This window comes from Dreissena polymorpha, unplaced genomic scaffold (genome assembly GCF_020536995.1).
Source record: "Dreissena polymorpha isolate Duluth1 unplaced genomic scaffold, UMN_Dpol_1.0 chrUn001, whole genome shotgun sequence".
Lineage (NCBI taxonomy): Eukaryota > Metazoa > Mollusca > Bivalvia > Myida > Dreissenidae > Dreissena > Dreissena polymorpha.
This window is the reverse complement of record NW_026273315.1, coordinates 2164110-2180963: the sequence shown is the minus strand read 5'-3', so window position 1 is coordinate 2180963 and position 16854 is coordinate 2164110. Positions and strand designations below refer to the sequence as shown.

At 36.0% G+C, this 16854-nt stretch overlaps 1 protein-coding gene across 1 annotated transcript in view; it reads right to left on the bottom strand.

Moving 5' to 3' along the window:
* Nucleotides 1-238: 238 nt before the first annotated feature.
* The window catches only part of LOC127863167 (uncharacterized), a 34447-nt gene continuing 17831 nt past the window's right edge, over nt 239-16854 (bottom strand). Inside the window, exons 4-8 of the mRNA XM_052402551.1 lie at nt 2408-2558; nt 2050-2180; nt 1425-1648; nt 628-1011; nt 239-346 (exon numbers count right to left, since the gene is read on the bottom strand). Of these exons, the coding sequence (XP_052258511.1) occupies nt 239-346; nt 628-1011; nt 1425-1648; nt 2050-2180; nt 2408-2558 (998 nt within the window). The remainder of the gene's footprint in view (nt 347-627; nt 1012-1424; nt 1649-2049; nt 2181-2407; nt 2559-16854) is intronic.

The window sequence follows — 16854 nt, the reverse complement described above, 5'->3', positions numbered from 1 at the left end:
GTAATTGTCCTGCGTTGTTAACAGTGTAAACAAGGCAAACACAACAAATATTCCAACACTTTAGTTCACCTTTATGATTTCTTACACAATATGATACAACCAAGTTATATTTGTGAGTTGGTGGTTAACACAAATTAATATATTCCAACAAACTGATAAACAAGAGTAAAAGATCAACCGGGCATATATGTGAGCAGTCAATTTTGCCTTTGCAGATTAATATATGCAAATGTTAACACTATCGAGCAAACTTCTGCTCAATCACCTCTGGCACAATGTGATTGAGGCAGAATGCTGTGCACTTGACAATCAGTTTGTCAACAAACTCTTGATCAAAAAGCACAGTCTGGCAATGGATGCCTTGATTTGTGTAAACCACAAAGTCACAATACTTCTTGTTTGCTACATACATCTGAAATTGCACTTGACTGTAATATCTGTGATTAGATTTAAGTTTCAGCGTCCCTTTTTCTAAATAAAATGTAGTGTCAATGTCAGGAATTTCCTTTACATGAAGGTCTCTGTGCTTAAATGAGCATTTCACTTCGACAAGACCTTCACTGTGGCATGCGCATGTCCTGACACCATCCGGAGAAGCAGCGAACAGGGGAACCTTGGTTCAACTACAAGCCCACACTCCCTCAATTGAAATTGTTCATGTAAACATTCCATTTCCATTTTGTACTCCTCCTTTGCCTTCCCCTCATACCTCAAGCCAAATGCAACACTCTCAATATGCGACAAATTCGACTGCTCCCGCTTCATCACCTGGTTTATCACGGCAAGAGGCGCAGTCTGCGGTTTGAGCGTCAAAATGTCATGTGCCACTGTGGCCGTCACACGCCATTCACGGTGCCGTTTCCACAGCAAACTGTTGTTTTGGGCACGGGTCATGGTCTCCAAGTTTTGGCACTGCTGGGGAGTGGCCAAAAAGTATTGAACAAAGGCATCGCAGGTCCATTGCATTTCCCCCTCATTGTGGGCTTCTTGGGGAAGAGGCCTGTTCAGAAGCTGTAAAAAATAAACAAAAATCCCATGGATATCGAATGCATTAAATTAAATAAATATAACGCTGACCATTCTTTTACAGCTTCTATGTTGAAAACTAGGAGAAATGACATCATGCTTGAAATGCTCAGGTTTAAATAATGTGCAGGTGTCAAAAGAATGAAGTATACATATTTTGTCTCTCATTATTTGTTGATTGCTCTACAAATGTTGCTTTTGCATAAACTTAAAAAAAATGCAGCATAGATTGATCACATCCAAAAAGAAATTGTGTTTTTATTTTCATTGTAACATTTGCATCAAATGATGCAAGATAGATAATTGGGGAGTCTTAAGTTACCCTGTAATTTATTTGTGCTCTTTATATCTCAGCATAATATTGCAGAAAACAAGCAATTGCACTGCATTGTACTTACCGGTGGAAGATCTTCGTCCTCTGAAGCGCTGTCTGTATCAGAGTCACCCTTTGTGAGGCACCCCGCACTAGGGCAAATTCTCCGAAGCTCCTGCAGGAATCTTTGCTTCTCCTCTTCATCCAGTTTACACTCCTGATGAGGCCTTGGCTTGTTTACTTTCAGCCTTGCAGATTTGCCATGCTTGGGCTTCGTGAAATCCATATACACAATTCGCTTTGGTGTTACTTGAATTTTTTTAAGAAAACATAATTTATCTCACTATAAATTGAATAATTCCAATCTATTTATTGTATAACAAGAATTATTATGCAAAACACATAGAATCTACAATAATTTTATGCAATATTTTCTGAAAAACAAGAGAAAGCAAAAGATTTCTTTTTAAAGTGTTTTGTTGCCACTACAGCAGTGCAGTGGTCAGCTTCACTTTGCAATTTATGTGGAGATTTTATTAAGGCGACCAAATTAAATGTATGGAATATGGATAAATTTGGTTTAGTTTAGCTGAAGTATGATTTTGAAAAGCAATTATTTCTGGTTTTCCTCATTTCGGTTGTGTTTGTATTTATTTTCAAGTGTAGTAATGTAAGTGAAAGAGGAGACGCTCTAAATAAGGGCATGGTACAATACCTTCTTCCCAAATGACCGGTTCCATGTACAGGCCTCACTGGTCTTGGAATTGCTGTTGACTCGCAGTCTGCCAATAGCTTCAAACTTGAAGATCGGGCTGCAATATGGCTGCAGGCTTCACCCAATCTGAAAAACAAAAGTAACTGATAAATGAAGATTTTATGTGTTGTGTTCTGCATACAGCAGGAAATCATCAGTTGACATGCTATAGTTCTAATCTAAATATTAGTCCTCGCCAGTACTGACTTTTACTATAAGTGTCCACGCTCAATGATCATGTAATTGTATAGAAATTAATGGGCATTGAGTAAAACAAATTACTGTTTTCATATTTAAACAATTAGGCTATTTACCCAGCTTTGCATGTGCAGTGTGCAGATATCACTCCTCCTTTGACCTTGTCAATACTGACCCAGGGTTCATGGGGCTTATCGTTGGCTCTCTGTGATGGGGCAACCTTAGTTTTCAAAAAGCAGATGGGACTGTCCTCGCCAACAGATAGTACTGAAAAGCGAGTAGTTAATTGAACAGAAAATTGCTTAAGCTTTGCAAATGTTATTTCTTACGAATTTTGACACCTTATATCTTGAAAAGTCAAACAGAACCGTCTGCATCGTACTTTATATCTTGCCTAACATAGCTGTATACGACGTAAAATGTATACGGTCGAACATTTAATGATGTCTAGCACAGATTTGTATTGCGCAAGTTGCATACGCTCTAACATACCCGGCAAACATTATATATTCACACGATTATCACAAGATAAATTATAGAATCAAGGTGTATAGAGTTTTGAGCAATACAAATGCACGTTTTGCGATTCTGAATTCCGTTCAGTCGTTTTGATTTACTGAGTTTGTATTTTATAGGCGAATGAACATTTCACGTGTTTGCATGTACTTTGTTTAACTAATAATGTGTATTCTTTTCGGTTATGCAGACTGCCTCATGAATGCAATTTAAAGAGCGAATTGTTAAATATCATCAATAGAAAAATGATTTGATTCATGCAAGGAAAAAACAACTTACTAAGTATTAACTTACGGGGAATTTAAAAGTTGATGAATTTCACACTAGAATTCACGTTCAGATGAAAAATGGTACATCATAATCGACACATTATAGATAAAGGGGCCTTTTCACGTTTTGATAAATTGACAAAATTAAAAAAAGTTGTTTCAGATTCGCAAATTTTCGATTTAGTTATGATATTTGCGAGAAAACAGTAATACTGAACATTAACCAAGCTCTAATATAGCCATTATATATATAGCCACTCATCTTTTGACGATGTAAAAAACCTGAAAATTATAAAGCGTTGCAACGCGAAACGATTGAATAATGTGGAGAGTTCTGTTGTTGTTATATTTTGTGAAACTACGAGGATTACTTATATATAGTATAAAATACATCTAACGTTGTATGCGGATGGTCGAGGGGTCTAAGTGGAACACTTTTTACGCCAGGATTCCAGGGGTCAGTAGTTCGAGCCCTGTTGGAGTTACTTATTTTTTCTTTTTTTCATCCCCGCCGAAAATTCTTCGGAGGGAATATAGTAATTGGTCCTGTCCGTCTGTCCATCTGTCCGTCTGTCCGTCCGTCCGTCCGTCCGGCTGAAACTTTGTCCGGAGCATAACTCCAAATCTATTCAATGGATTCACTTTAAACTTAAAATATAAACAGATGGCAACTAGGAGAAGTGCATTGACCAAGAACCATAACTCTATCTACCTTAGTTTTTGAATTATCTCCCCTTGTATATGATTTTAAAGTACATTTTTGTCCGGAGCATAACTCTAAATCTACTGAAGGGATTTACTTGAAACTTGAAATATACACAGATGGCAACTAGGAGAAGTGCAGTGATCAAGAACCACAACTCTATCTACCTTAGTTTTTGAATTATCTCCCCTTTTATATGATTTAAATGTAAATTTTTGTCCGGAGCATAACTCTAAATCTACTGAAGGGATTTACTTGAAACTTGAAATATTAACAGATGGCAACTAGGAGAAGTGCAGTGACTAAGAACCACAACTCTATCTACCTTAGTTTTTGAATTATCTTCCCTTTTATATAATTTTAATGTACATTTTTGTCCGGAGCATAACTCTAAATCTACAGAAGGGATTTACTTGAAACTTGAAATATAAACAGATGGCAACTAGGAGAAGTGCAGTGACCAAGAACCATAACTCTATCTACCTTAGATTTTGAATTATCTCCCCTTTTATATAATTTCAAAGTAATTTTTTGTCCGGAGCATAACTCTAAATCTACTGAAGGGATTTACTTGAAACTTGAAAAATAAACAGATGGCAAGTAGGAAAAGTGCAGTGACTAAAAACCATAACTCTATCTACCTTAATTTTTGAATTATTCCCCCTTTTATATAACTTTAAATTAAATTTTGTCCGGAGCATAACTCTAAATGTACCAAAGGGATTTACTTGAAACTTGAAATATAAACATATGGCAACTAGGAGAAGTGCAGTGACCAATAACCATAACTCTATCTACCTTAGTTTTTTAATTATCTCCCCTTTTGTATATTTTTAAAGTAAATTTTTGTCCGGAGCATAACTCTAAATCTACTGTAGGGATTTACTTGAAACTTCAAGCTTAAACAGATGGCAAGTAGGAGAAGTGCAGTGACTAAGAACCATAACTCTATCTACCTAAGTGTTTGAATTATATCCCTTTATTTAATTTCAAAGTAATTTTTTGTCCGGAGCATCATGAATTATCTCCCTTTATTTGTTTTATACAAATATTATTCTACTCTCTAAAACAAATGTTGTCATACAAGCAAACACATTTCGGCGGGGATTTGGCACTACTGTGACAAGCTCTTGTTAAATGTTATTCTTGATTTTTTACTTCAGCTTTTTAGAAAAAATGTTTACATTTATCAATAGAAAGCTTTTAATGACACACTTCAAAACATGCCAAAATCTGTGAAAAGGCCCCTTTAAGGCAATTGCATAAAGTGTTTGTATATAAGAAAAGTTCATGCAAAATCGAAGCCATAACTTATAATTCAAACTGTTGCATCCGTCTATTGTTTGTATCCGTTCTGATCACACAGCCAGGTGTTTTGATTAGAATTATACGTTCACGTTGCTATTTTTTGACAATTCAATACCTTGTCAGGAGCGTATACTTAAAACCAAAATACCGGACCACACGCGGACCACACGCTACTTTACTACATATTTTAAACCTTTGAAGTAATTCTGTATGAAAATGGACTTTTATATTAACTATCTATAAATCGCGAGGCAGGTTGCGAATATCGGGCGGTTTAAATAAATATAATGTTTGTTAAGTGTTAAAAACACCTTAGGCCCGTTTAAAGAACATTAATTTGTTCACACGAGCTTGTGAAAATTGCTGCCCTTTGAAAAACTCCATTTTATTGTTACCTACTGTATATATAATTGTCAACATTGTTTCAAGACATCATGCACATACGATTCTTATGTTAGATGCAATTATAATTTATTTATTAGTTTACTCGTTTACAAATTAACATAAATTTAGAATTCTTATACTTTATTTATGAAACCGATTTGAAACAAAATAACTGTGAAGATTGTGAAGCTAATGGGACATTGGTATCAAGGAGACACAATGCATACGAAGGTCAATCGTGATTTGCATTAAGCAAAAGCAGCACCCCTCGTTTTCTGTTTTATTAAAACAAAAACGGTAAAAAAAAATAATTTCAATTTTCAAACATTGACTTTAAAATCAGATTGCAGGGCCGGTTCCAGAGAGAACATAACTTGGGGGGGGGGGGGGGGCACACAATTTGTTTCATAGAACAAATGCGGGGGGGCGGCGGCATGAAGTCAGTGTACCAAGAACAGTCATTTATTAATACGTTTAAACTTTATATAGGTGATTTCAACATAAAGAAGTAAATATAAAACGCTGTGTGTTAAAGATGTTTAATTTTTATTTAAAATTGTGATTGACATTCAACAGTACAGCAAGTAACAAATACACGGTGGCTCCCATTGGTAGGGGGCTGGCAGATTTAACCACACTTGAGTTTATAGGTGGATGCTAACAGTCATTTTCATGATACGTTCTGAAAATTTAAAAGAGAGCTTATTTAGAAATGTAAAATTCAGTTGAATTAATTATGCACACATTTTATTGCAAAATATGCATATATTTTGTTGATCTGATCAATATTTCAATAACCATATTTTGTCAGAGCGTGATAAAATGTGAATGTTATTAGTAAAAAATGCAAAAGCTGAAAAAAGTACACAAAACGTTCGATAAAGTTCAATAATTTTGATAAATTGTATATATCTACAAGGTGTATAGAGAGCGGAACAGGCATATATCATTGTATGGGCTTTATTCGTTTTATATTACTGGCAGTATAAAGATGTTTTTTTAATTAATTAAAACTAAATTTTTCTTTGTTCCTTTATTTCAATATTTAAGAGTTAAACATATAACATACTGACTAAACTTAGCGCAATAAACGGGTTATAATACAATTTATTTTTTATAATATATTCTTACCTTAGACTCAACAACTTTGACTCCGAGTCTGACTCTGTGGGCTTTTTGTTGTTGGTTTTTTTGGATGGAACAAAAAATTGGTCCAGCGGGCTTTGTTAGGAAGACAGTGCCGTGAAACGCTGTCTTATATACCGTAAGAAACGTCTCCTTATTTAACGTTCCAATGATTATAACATCAAACAACACATTGTTAATCGGTATAATTGACCTTATCGCAACATCCGGGCACTTGCGTCAGTTAGAGTTACATGCCCCTTGACGACGGTGAAAACAAAAGCGCTGTCGCCATTTTATTTGCATTGAAATATTTAACACTGCTCGCAATTTTCTTAAGTTAAGGCACATCTTCGCGACCAATTTTTAGAATAAAAATACCCAGAAATAGAAATTCTTTCATAATAAATTTAATTTAATGAACGAACACAAATAAGGATGAAAACAAACAACCAATAAATTTTAAATATATGCAACATATAGTAGCTGATTTGAACCTCTATATTTGTTACCTTATTACCTTGTTACGTATTAAATAAATTATCATGATAAATGTTATTGTTTTTATTTAATTCACACCAATTTCGACACTTTTTGTTTCCGCATGTTAGGTATTTGAATGCCCCTTTCTTCATCACAAACCGATTATCTCGTTATGATCGGATACTGTCCAGACAAAGAAAACACGGTGTCATAAAGCCAGCTGGGGACCTATACTTGGGGCTCTGCATAAATCACATGTGGTCATTAAACACAATTTATGATACCTCTGTGTAATCTCTTGTCATACTGAGCAGTCATTTAAGCCAAATGTTTAATGCCGAAATAATTGAATATACAGTTGCTTTATAAAACACGTTGACACCTTAAATAAACATTTAATTAAATTAAATTCAATATTTTTCATTTGAATGTTTGCATCAGTCTTAAAATTGTGTAAGCTTTTGTATTCTGGTGTTTAATTGCCCATTTGTTTTGCATAATCCGATTATCTCGTTTTGATCAAGTATTATCCAAACTTAACTGACAAAAAGGTGTCATAAACCACACTGGGTGGTCCAGACAGTGTCATTTAACACGATAGATGCCACCATGTCTCCTCTTTCTGGTAGTATTAAGCAGTCATTTGGATGAATAATTAACGCCGATGTACTTAACAGTTGCTTAAATTAGATATGTGACATATGGTCAAATATAAAGTCATGTCCAATTTAGATTATCAGAAATTTACACCGTAAAGATACTAGCCCGATTAATTTATTAAAGTATTTAATAATTATAAAATTTACGTAAAAAACAAGTAACGTATTTAGAGTGTATCAGTCAATTAAAAAGACGTCATTCCATATTAAGATTTAATGTTACGACAATAAACGATCGACATCATAAAAAAGAAATTACGTTTGACAGCAACGGGGGTAAATAATGTTTGAAAAACAAATATTTATACAGATATATGTGTGTTAATTTTAATATTTGTCACTCGTACTCATTACAATGAACACAACTAAGGCTTTCAGTAAGTCATGTACCAGATGTCCCTACGTATTTCACAGCTTCACATTAGCATGATAAATTGACATAGTAGAAATATAATTTTAATGTTCGAAGATGAATGAACCCTGAAAAGAACGACAATACTCATTACATCAACATCTACAAGGATACTCCCATTATTACAGAATAAACGAATTTACCCGGTGCCTCAGTGAGAAAGTTAATCATGAATGTCGCCGTACTCGATCATCGGCCACTTGGTCGGGTCATTTTTCCAACATCCAGTTTGCAATTTGTACGGACATTCATTAAGTCCAATTAGTTTTATTTTCTGATCATATCGGGCTTTCGAAGTGCAATCTAACCCTTCATAATAGTCAAAAGACATTTTAAACACCAATTACAGGACATTTAATTACCTATCGACTTCCCAATAGGAATGCAATTGACGAAATATCAGCAGAGGTGCTCAATCAGCGTAGTAAATCGACCGTATCTAGGGCATTGTTTTCACCGTCGCTAAGGGACTGCCCCTTTTGTGACGTCATCGCGATAAGGTCAATTGCCATCAAAACAATGTTCGAGCTCATCCAGACGCTTATTTAATGTTATGCAGACGTTTAGGATCTACTGCCGAAAAGAGCGCATACCGCACTAAAGAGATTGTTGCTACGGTGATAAAAGAGTGTTAACGTACAACAGGTGCCTCCCCTGTGGATAATAGACAGTTTGGTTGGTAGGTGCACCTCTCTGTCGGAAATCGGGGAAATCGGAACATCTGGCTAAGTTGGCTTCACAAAAAACACTTGCACGAAAAAAGAAGGCTTAGCGGCTGGGGGGGGGGCCCTCGTGCCGCCCCGGTAAATCCGTGCCTGGATTGAAACACAATGTGAATAGGTAAATACGTTTCTTAATTTATTTGATAATTAGTAATTTTACAAAACGCTTTAAAGCAAAGTCTTTTAAAGTCTTACGATTGAAAGACAATTTTACGGCCCTGCAAAGCGATGTTCTCAACATGAAACAAACGCTACATACTGCAGAGAAAATACGCTCTGACCAGATGAAAACTTTCACCAACTCGCTTGAATTGATAAAGTGTGACCTGCTTGAGTGTAAACAGTTTATGACTAATTGCTTGAACAACTTCAATCTCGGTGTGAATGATCTGAAACTTACGCTACAACCTCTCGAATCAGCCATTTTAGCGGTTTCCCGGCGAGTATCAAGCATGGAGAACATTCTAGATAAGACGAATGTCTTTGCTATCACAGCGGCTGTGCAACCCCTCGAGGCAAGGCAAAATATTCTCCCATGCAACCAAAATCCAACCGAGAACGCTAATTTGTCGCCACTTAGTAACTCTGGGGATAGCCAGTAGTACCCCAGAAGACCAATGTCACCACCTAATGCGGTCATCATTCCGGCTTGTGTCAATCACTCAGCTGATATATTTAGAAACTATATAGATAAATTGTATGACATAATGAACTCTTACACGATCAATGGAACTGTATTAATGCTTGTTGACTTTAACGCAAAGTATGATGCTCAAAGCCCGCGATCTAGAGACTCACTTCTGTATATGTTTTTTGCAGATAATAATATGGTTCCTGTAAATAGAAAAAACAAATGAAGTGGGGCCAGTGCAACATATGTATCTTATGAAGGTAATTGTCAGTCAATTATTGACTTTGTTTGTGTGCCTGTTGAAATATTTGACTGTGTAAGGAATTGTATTGTTATAGATGATGATTGTATGAATGTTTCCAGACACAGACCTATCATTTGCTCGATCGATGTACTCACTCGTAAAACTGATGCATGTGATAATACGATAATGTCTGTTAATTGGCGTAAATGCAATGACGCTCACTTTAATTATTATAATAGATTATTAATGTATGATTGTGATATTAACGATTTAGCGCACTGTGACCTGAAACTAAAAGACACTATAGTCGCTGCATATGTGCGGGTGTGTGAAAGACTTACCAGCTATGCAAACGCCACACTACCGCAGAAAAGATATGTTTCTTATCTTAAGCCATACTAGAACTCGGAACTCACTGCGGCCCACGATAGTATGTCTCTGGTGAGAAGGGAGTGGTGTCGTCAAGGCCGCCCACGTGACGCTACTGACCCCGAAGTCCGTGTACTCCCAGAAACCGTAGACTATATAATATCTACGTGTCCGAAGAGAAAGGCTGGTGGATATGACAATCTCCAGTATGACCATCTAATAAATGCAAAATATGTGATATCCCCGGTGCTGGCGAACATTTATACCTGGATGCTACGTACCGGACACGTCCCAGACAGCATAAAGTGTGGCGTCATCATCACTATGCACAAAGGGGGGAACAAACGTCGCGACTTGCCGGATAATTTCCGTGCCATAACTCTCACTTCCGTTTTATTAAAATTGTTCGAATCAGTCCTATTTACAAGGTCAAAAGTAAACATTATGTCGAATATAAATAAACAACAAGGTGGCTTCCAATACGGATTGCCCTGCCTAATGACTTCCTTCATTCTGCGTGAATCTGTGTATTGTGCACGAGAGTCCAACTCCAAGCTATATGCATGCTTTATGGAGGGCAGAAAGGCCTTCTACACCGTTTGGCATCGCGGGATGCTCTACAAGCAGTATGCAGAAACAGACATTGACAGCACAAGCTTTCTTGCATTCTGTGCTATATACACGAATATGTCTATCTGTATCCGATATCAGGGGAAACACTCAGAGTGGTTCGACGTCCGTCAGGGAACGAGGCAATGTGGACGCAGCTCCCCGTTGCTCTTCTTACTCTATATCAACGGGCTTATCAGTACCTTAGAGAAATCTGGGGCTGGCATCTGTGTGTACGATATTTGGGTCAGCTCACCTACAGTCGCCGACGACATGCTATTGCTGTCATACTCTGTTCATGGATTACATGCAATGCTTGAAATCTGTAGCAACTATTCAAAACAGTGGCAGTACCAGTATAACCCGAACAAATGTGCAGTCGTTGTTTTTAACGAACGCTTGAAGGGAGAGACAAACCGAACTGTCAAACTTGGTACTCACACAATCAAAGAGGCATCTTCCTACGTTCACCTTGGTTTGAAGTGCGACCCGTTTCTACGTTCTACAGGAATGGTTAATGACGCGTGCAACAAGCTTCGCGGGACATATCTGAGTATCGTTAATAGTGGAATATCTCCCCTTGCACTCAACCCGTCAACATCTATAAAAGTCTATAGCTCTGTTGTGATACCTAAAGCATTATATGGCTGTGAACTGTGGACTTCAATAAGTGAAGATGACATAATTAAGCTAGAACGCTCTCATAGGTTTGGCCTTATACACATACAGGGTCTGCCACAAAACACTGCAACTAACTTTACTTTATATGCTATCCATGCCGTTCCTACGGAGACACTAGTTGATTACAGAAAGCTGTTTTTTCTAGGACAACTTTGCAACCTGCCAAATACATACATGGCTGAACATTTGTTTAACAGCAGACTCATATATTATGAAACTTCGACAAACAACACCATGGTTTCATTCCTGACATACGTGCGATATTCTGCAAGTACGAACTTCACCACATCATGGATCAATATATTGCAGAAGGCCTGTTTCCGGTGAAAAGTGTGTGGAAAGCCATGCTCCGCCGACACGTTACACAAAAAAAGGAATTTTTATCTGTTTCAAGAGTCTTCAGAGAAGTACCCCTTTCTTGGCTCAATAATATTACGGTCCGACGGATTGTGTGGTTTATGGACTAGCGCCAGATATAATCCTGAACTCTCCTCTCTCTGTAGTAAGACAATGCGAGTAATTGGGCGACTTACTATGCCCGCGTATATAAATACATGTGCACTTTGTAATGGAGTGAATTCGAATATAGTGCTTCATCGTATTCTGTTCTGTAATGTGAATTCTAACACTCGTGAACAGTTATGGAATATCATAATTTAGACACAAACGGACGTAGTGCTTTCAACCAGATGTGTAGCTCTAGTCTTTCTGAGCAGTGCAATTACATACTCCGGATGTTTCTTGATATTAACTAGGACAACTTCATTCATACAAGACTTTCATCACTAGTCTGCAAAATGTTTTTATAGTAGGGGACTCACTAAATGATCACCTTGCGATTATATTAAGATATATATATTATATACAATACACTTAAATAGTCTTTTTTACAGCCAGCCATCGTCTGTCTAGCAATTTCGTGTTTCGGTGCTAGGCTAGAGATTGGCTGGTTATATATCTAACTTAACATAATGATCATGATAACACGATACTCTTGGCTGCCTGACTAGAATTTCGATTTTGCCTTGTAGATGGGACAACTTGGAGACTCTTCTAAGTAATAAAAAATAACAAAGCATCGCGAAATTACTAAATAATCATGTTTATAAAGTTCTCTCTTTTTTGCTTATGTTGATGTTAACATCCATATTTATAACATGACCTACGCTCCAGGGGCCGTATCCACAAAGATCCTTAGGCATTTTCTTAGTTATTTACTTAAGTTCGAAAAATCACCTAAGGCAAGATTTTCCCTTAAATATTCTTCTTAAAAATTCCTTAGGAAAAAGATTAGGTAAGTTTTTGTCTCGTGCATTTTTTTCCCTCAGTGAAACATAATTCGCCTAAGGAGTGACTTAAGTTTGTTGTCAGGGACATCCCCGGGTTCCCTGACATAAAAATAGCATCACGATGACGTCGTCATTATAACATACCACGAGATTTCTCGGCACACAAAAATGGCGGTTGTCTCTGTCTAAAGAGAATCGGTTGAATTTTATTACGTGTTTTAATTTCCGAAGCGTGCCACAAGGAGTTTTTATGGAAAACATAAAGGGAGTGACTTTTATTACATGCATACAATGCTTGTGAATTTAAGCAGCATTAAATGCCATGTTTTATTTGTGATTCCCACTGTCGGCGTTTGGGTTTTTTGTGGATCTTAAAATAGCACTGAAGCGATACCGGATGTTTATAGCAGACGGCGTTTTGTCAAAACTGTCAAAATGGAAGAAAAAAGAAAACGCAATCCCAACTTTTCACTGCAAGATTCCTTGCTTCTTACCCAAATAATGGGAGAGACGCATCCCGACTTCCATGATATGGACATGTCTTTCCACGAGGTTGATAAGGCTAGATTCAGCCACAGCCCACTTCCTCTAAGAATCCTGCTATCGTGGGTACTTCCTGGTCATCTGGCGACAACGTCCATTATCATGTCATTATGATCAAACACAATCTGAAACAAGCAAATTCATAGAATTTATATGAGGTGAATGAGACAGAGTTTTGGAGGGACAAAATCAATTAAGGGGACAAAACTCATGAAAATCCAAACTTCAATTACTGTGAAACAGCTCTTAAAATTTTTGGACGGACACTGCCAAATAACATCCATCCATTTCAGATGGGTGTTAATAAGGTTGTTAATGACTTATAAGTATCGCAAAATTAAGGGAAAATAGCGAAAATTAAGGGAAAAATATGTAAACTTAGGCAAAAATCTCCCTCAGGATCTTTGTGGATACGGCCCCTGGAGTGAAATAACGTAATGCTCAATTTTGTTTATTACACGGGTGTTGTTACACTAGTTATATAACTGTGAAATGACGTCATTTTTTTACGAAATGACGTCATTATTCCTGCGAATTTCTTCAGTTAAACTCTTTCACCAAAGTCAATATGAATAAACATGTTATAAATAGAATCTTAGATTCGTTGTCATTTTGTATTGAATTTATTAAACTCGTTATCTAAATAAGCCTCGTTTTTAATTTTTTATCTTTATTTAGATGACTCGTTTAATAAATTCAATACACAACGACCACTCATGCAAGATCCTATATATATCGTTTATGTTTGTATTTATCTGAACCCTTGTTCATATATGTTTATTTTTTGTTTGGATCTTCGTATCTTGTATATGGAATAATAAAAGTAAATATATCAATAAAACGCAAACATTATCCATTTGTCGCGTTCAAAATTTATCATCGATTCATACGACTAAGTTCATGTTTTTGCAACACTGCGTTTTGCAAAGTTGATTTAATATTTGACGGATGCTTTTAATCAAATCTTTTGACGTAAAATGATTAATATGTTCGTTTTGTTTCAAGAAATGAACTAATATACGTACCACCACTAAATTCTACATATCGTTTTTTTACGATTGCTGACTGTATCTAATATAAACCGACTTGTAAATTTAAAAGAACATTGTTTAAGTTTTGTAATTGCTAATGGTTGTCGGTTAAGCACGTGCTAGTGTAAAAAATGAAATTCTCGTCAATAACGTAAGTTTTCATTTACCTGAATCTTGATGCAACTTTGAATGAAGTCCAACAATTGTAAAGCAGCCGGTCAAAGGACGTGGTAAAATGGCTGCTGTAGGTAGTGGGCTGAACAAATCAGGTGAGCGTTTTTCAGATGGGTAGTTGGGTGATTGTATCATTTTCATTTAACAAACACACACCAAAAGCTTTGAAGATCTTCTTCGTGCACAAGCATAATTTTTATTTTAACAACAGCAAGCTTAGCGCAAGTTATGGACTTGTTCAAAGATTTTCGTATTCAAAAAAATGTCAATAAATATGTTTGATAACAAATCTACAAATCTTCCAATTAGTACAAGCTTAATGCAAAAGCAAGAAAATAGAATTGAAAATACTGTCTTCCCGGTATTCGAGCCCGGAAGCAAAAGATAGTGCTCTTTCACTGCGTTACGCAGGCGTTAGTTTTTTAAGGGAAACATCTACGCTTCTTAAGTACTTTTTTTTTCTCCAAAATATCGAACAAAACCGGTATAAACGCTTTATTATTTACCGATTTCGAGTGAAGATCATCCACTAATGAAACAATATTTTCAACATGTTTCTTAGTCAGTAAATTTAATTTCACTCGTGTATACATATTGTGAACATTCGGTGTAGAATGTATGATAATTATTTAAAAAATCATTTTACGAAACTGTGAAGAAGTCCCCATACTTAAATAAGTAAAATGTGTTTTTTAACATAAATGTTTCAAACCACATACAATCATTCTCACTATTTCCAGACTAAACCAGTTTTATAAACACTACTTCTTCCTTGTTTCAGGCTCAGTGTTATGAACTTATCCGATTGCATGTAAAATTGACGTGTTATCTTAGCTTAAGAATTATCCGGATTATTATTTAAAAATAATTTATTTAAATACTTGATTGTAAAGAACTAATTACAGTTTAATTAGCGATAATTATTTAAAAACGTGTTAAATACTCTTGTTTAATTTATTTTGAAGATTTCCCGATAATAATCCCAGTAAAACATACCTTTTCAACAGCCTGTAATTTATAAATGACTTCTCGTGTGCGCTAATCATTGCCGCTGGCCGCTCACGTTTAGTGACCGTAATACTGATACAGAAATTAAGGGGGAATTTCAATCGGGGGTATTCAGCCTCCGCACAGAGATTTAACGGGAACCAGCATAGCTGGATTTAATCCATGCCTTCATAACCAACTGCGTGATGATTGCCTAGCCACGTGGTGCATTAATTGTACCGTTGTTATTTTTACTTTTCTTAATTTAGGTAAAAAAAATTATGTACCTAAACTTGTAGACTATTTTCAAAATGTAAAAGAAAATGATACTACTTTTCATAGTATTGTAATCATAAGTGGAGTTTGTGTGAATCCTGTATAAAATTATGAGAGATTGTAAATAAATGTCATTTTCCTCTTTTACGTTTTTGAAAAAAACTCACCACTGTAGACAAGTAAAAGCAAATTGCATTGGTGTTTGCATTTTTCGTGGCTGTTCAATTGGCCTACGCTAAAAAGTCGAACTTCATGTCTTGTGACTGTAAGTAATATTAAATACATTCAAAGAGAGAACAACTACAGTACCTTCAGCGCTTTGATTTATTTTGTATACAAAAAATGCATAACAAAACGCTTCAAGAGTTCACTGAACAGCGTATTCGACAAAGACAGAGCTAAATCTAGACACAGTTTTACAAGTATTAAAGGTAAACAAAAATAATAGCATAAACCCATTTATGCCAAGCGTCTAGAAAAAAAGCCTTGGAAAACTGCGTAGACCCAGATGTGACGCCACATGATGCGGTGTCTCATCAGGGTCCTCGCTGTTTGCTTAAAGGAATTTCTTAAATGAATGGGTTAAGAAATAATAAATTTTATTAAAACACTCGATTTATTTTTTATTGTCAATCCAAGAATTAAACGATTGAGGAAAATCGAGACACTTGACTAGCGACTGTTTTTTTTTCATTTACAATGGTTGACGAGCCGTTTTTGTTGTCGATAACCATTCCGAACTTTCAGAAGATTCCGAATCCGAAGGGCTCTAGTTCTTTCTTCATCCCTAGGTACGTTTCTCGCTTGATGCCTCCTAAAAACATATAAAATCTGATTTTTGTGTTTAAATACGGGAGGTTGAAACTGTTCATTAACATATTATCCCGTTGATAAAATTGCATAACTTGATCTCAAAGATGTTCGGTTCCAGTATTCTCTCTGAAATACGAATATGCTGTATTTTTTAAAATAGTGAACACTGAAAGGGCAGTATCGGAACCGAGCAACTTTACTGAAGATGTAATGAATGTTGTAAATGGTCTTCCATTTTTCCTTCGAGTAATATTGCTTTAGTTATAGTGTTTCCATCTATAGCTCTAGCTTTTTGTGCCACATTCCAAAGTGTAACGTATTCAGAACATATAATT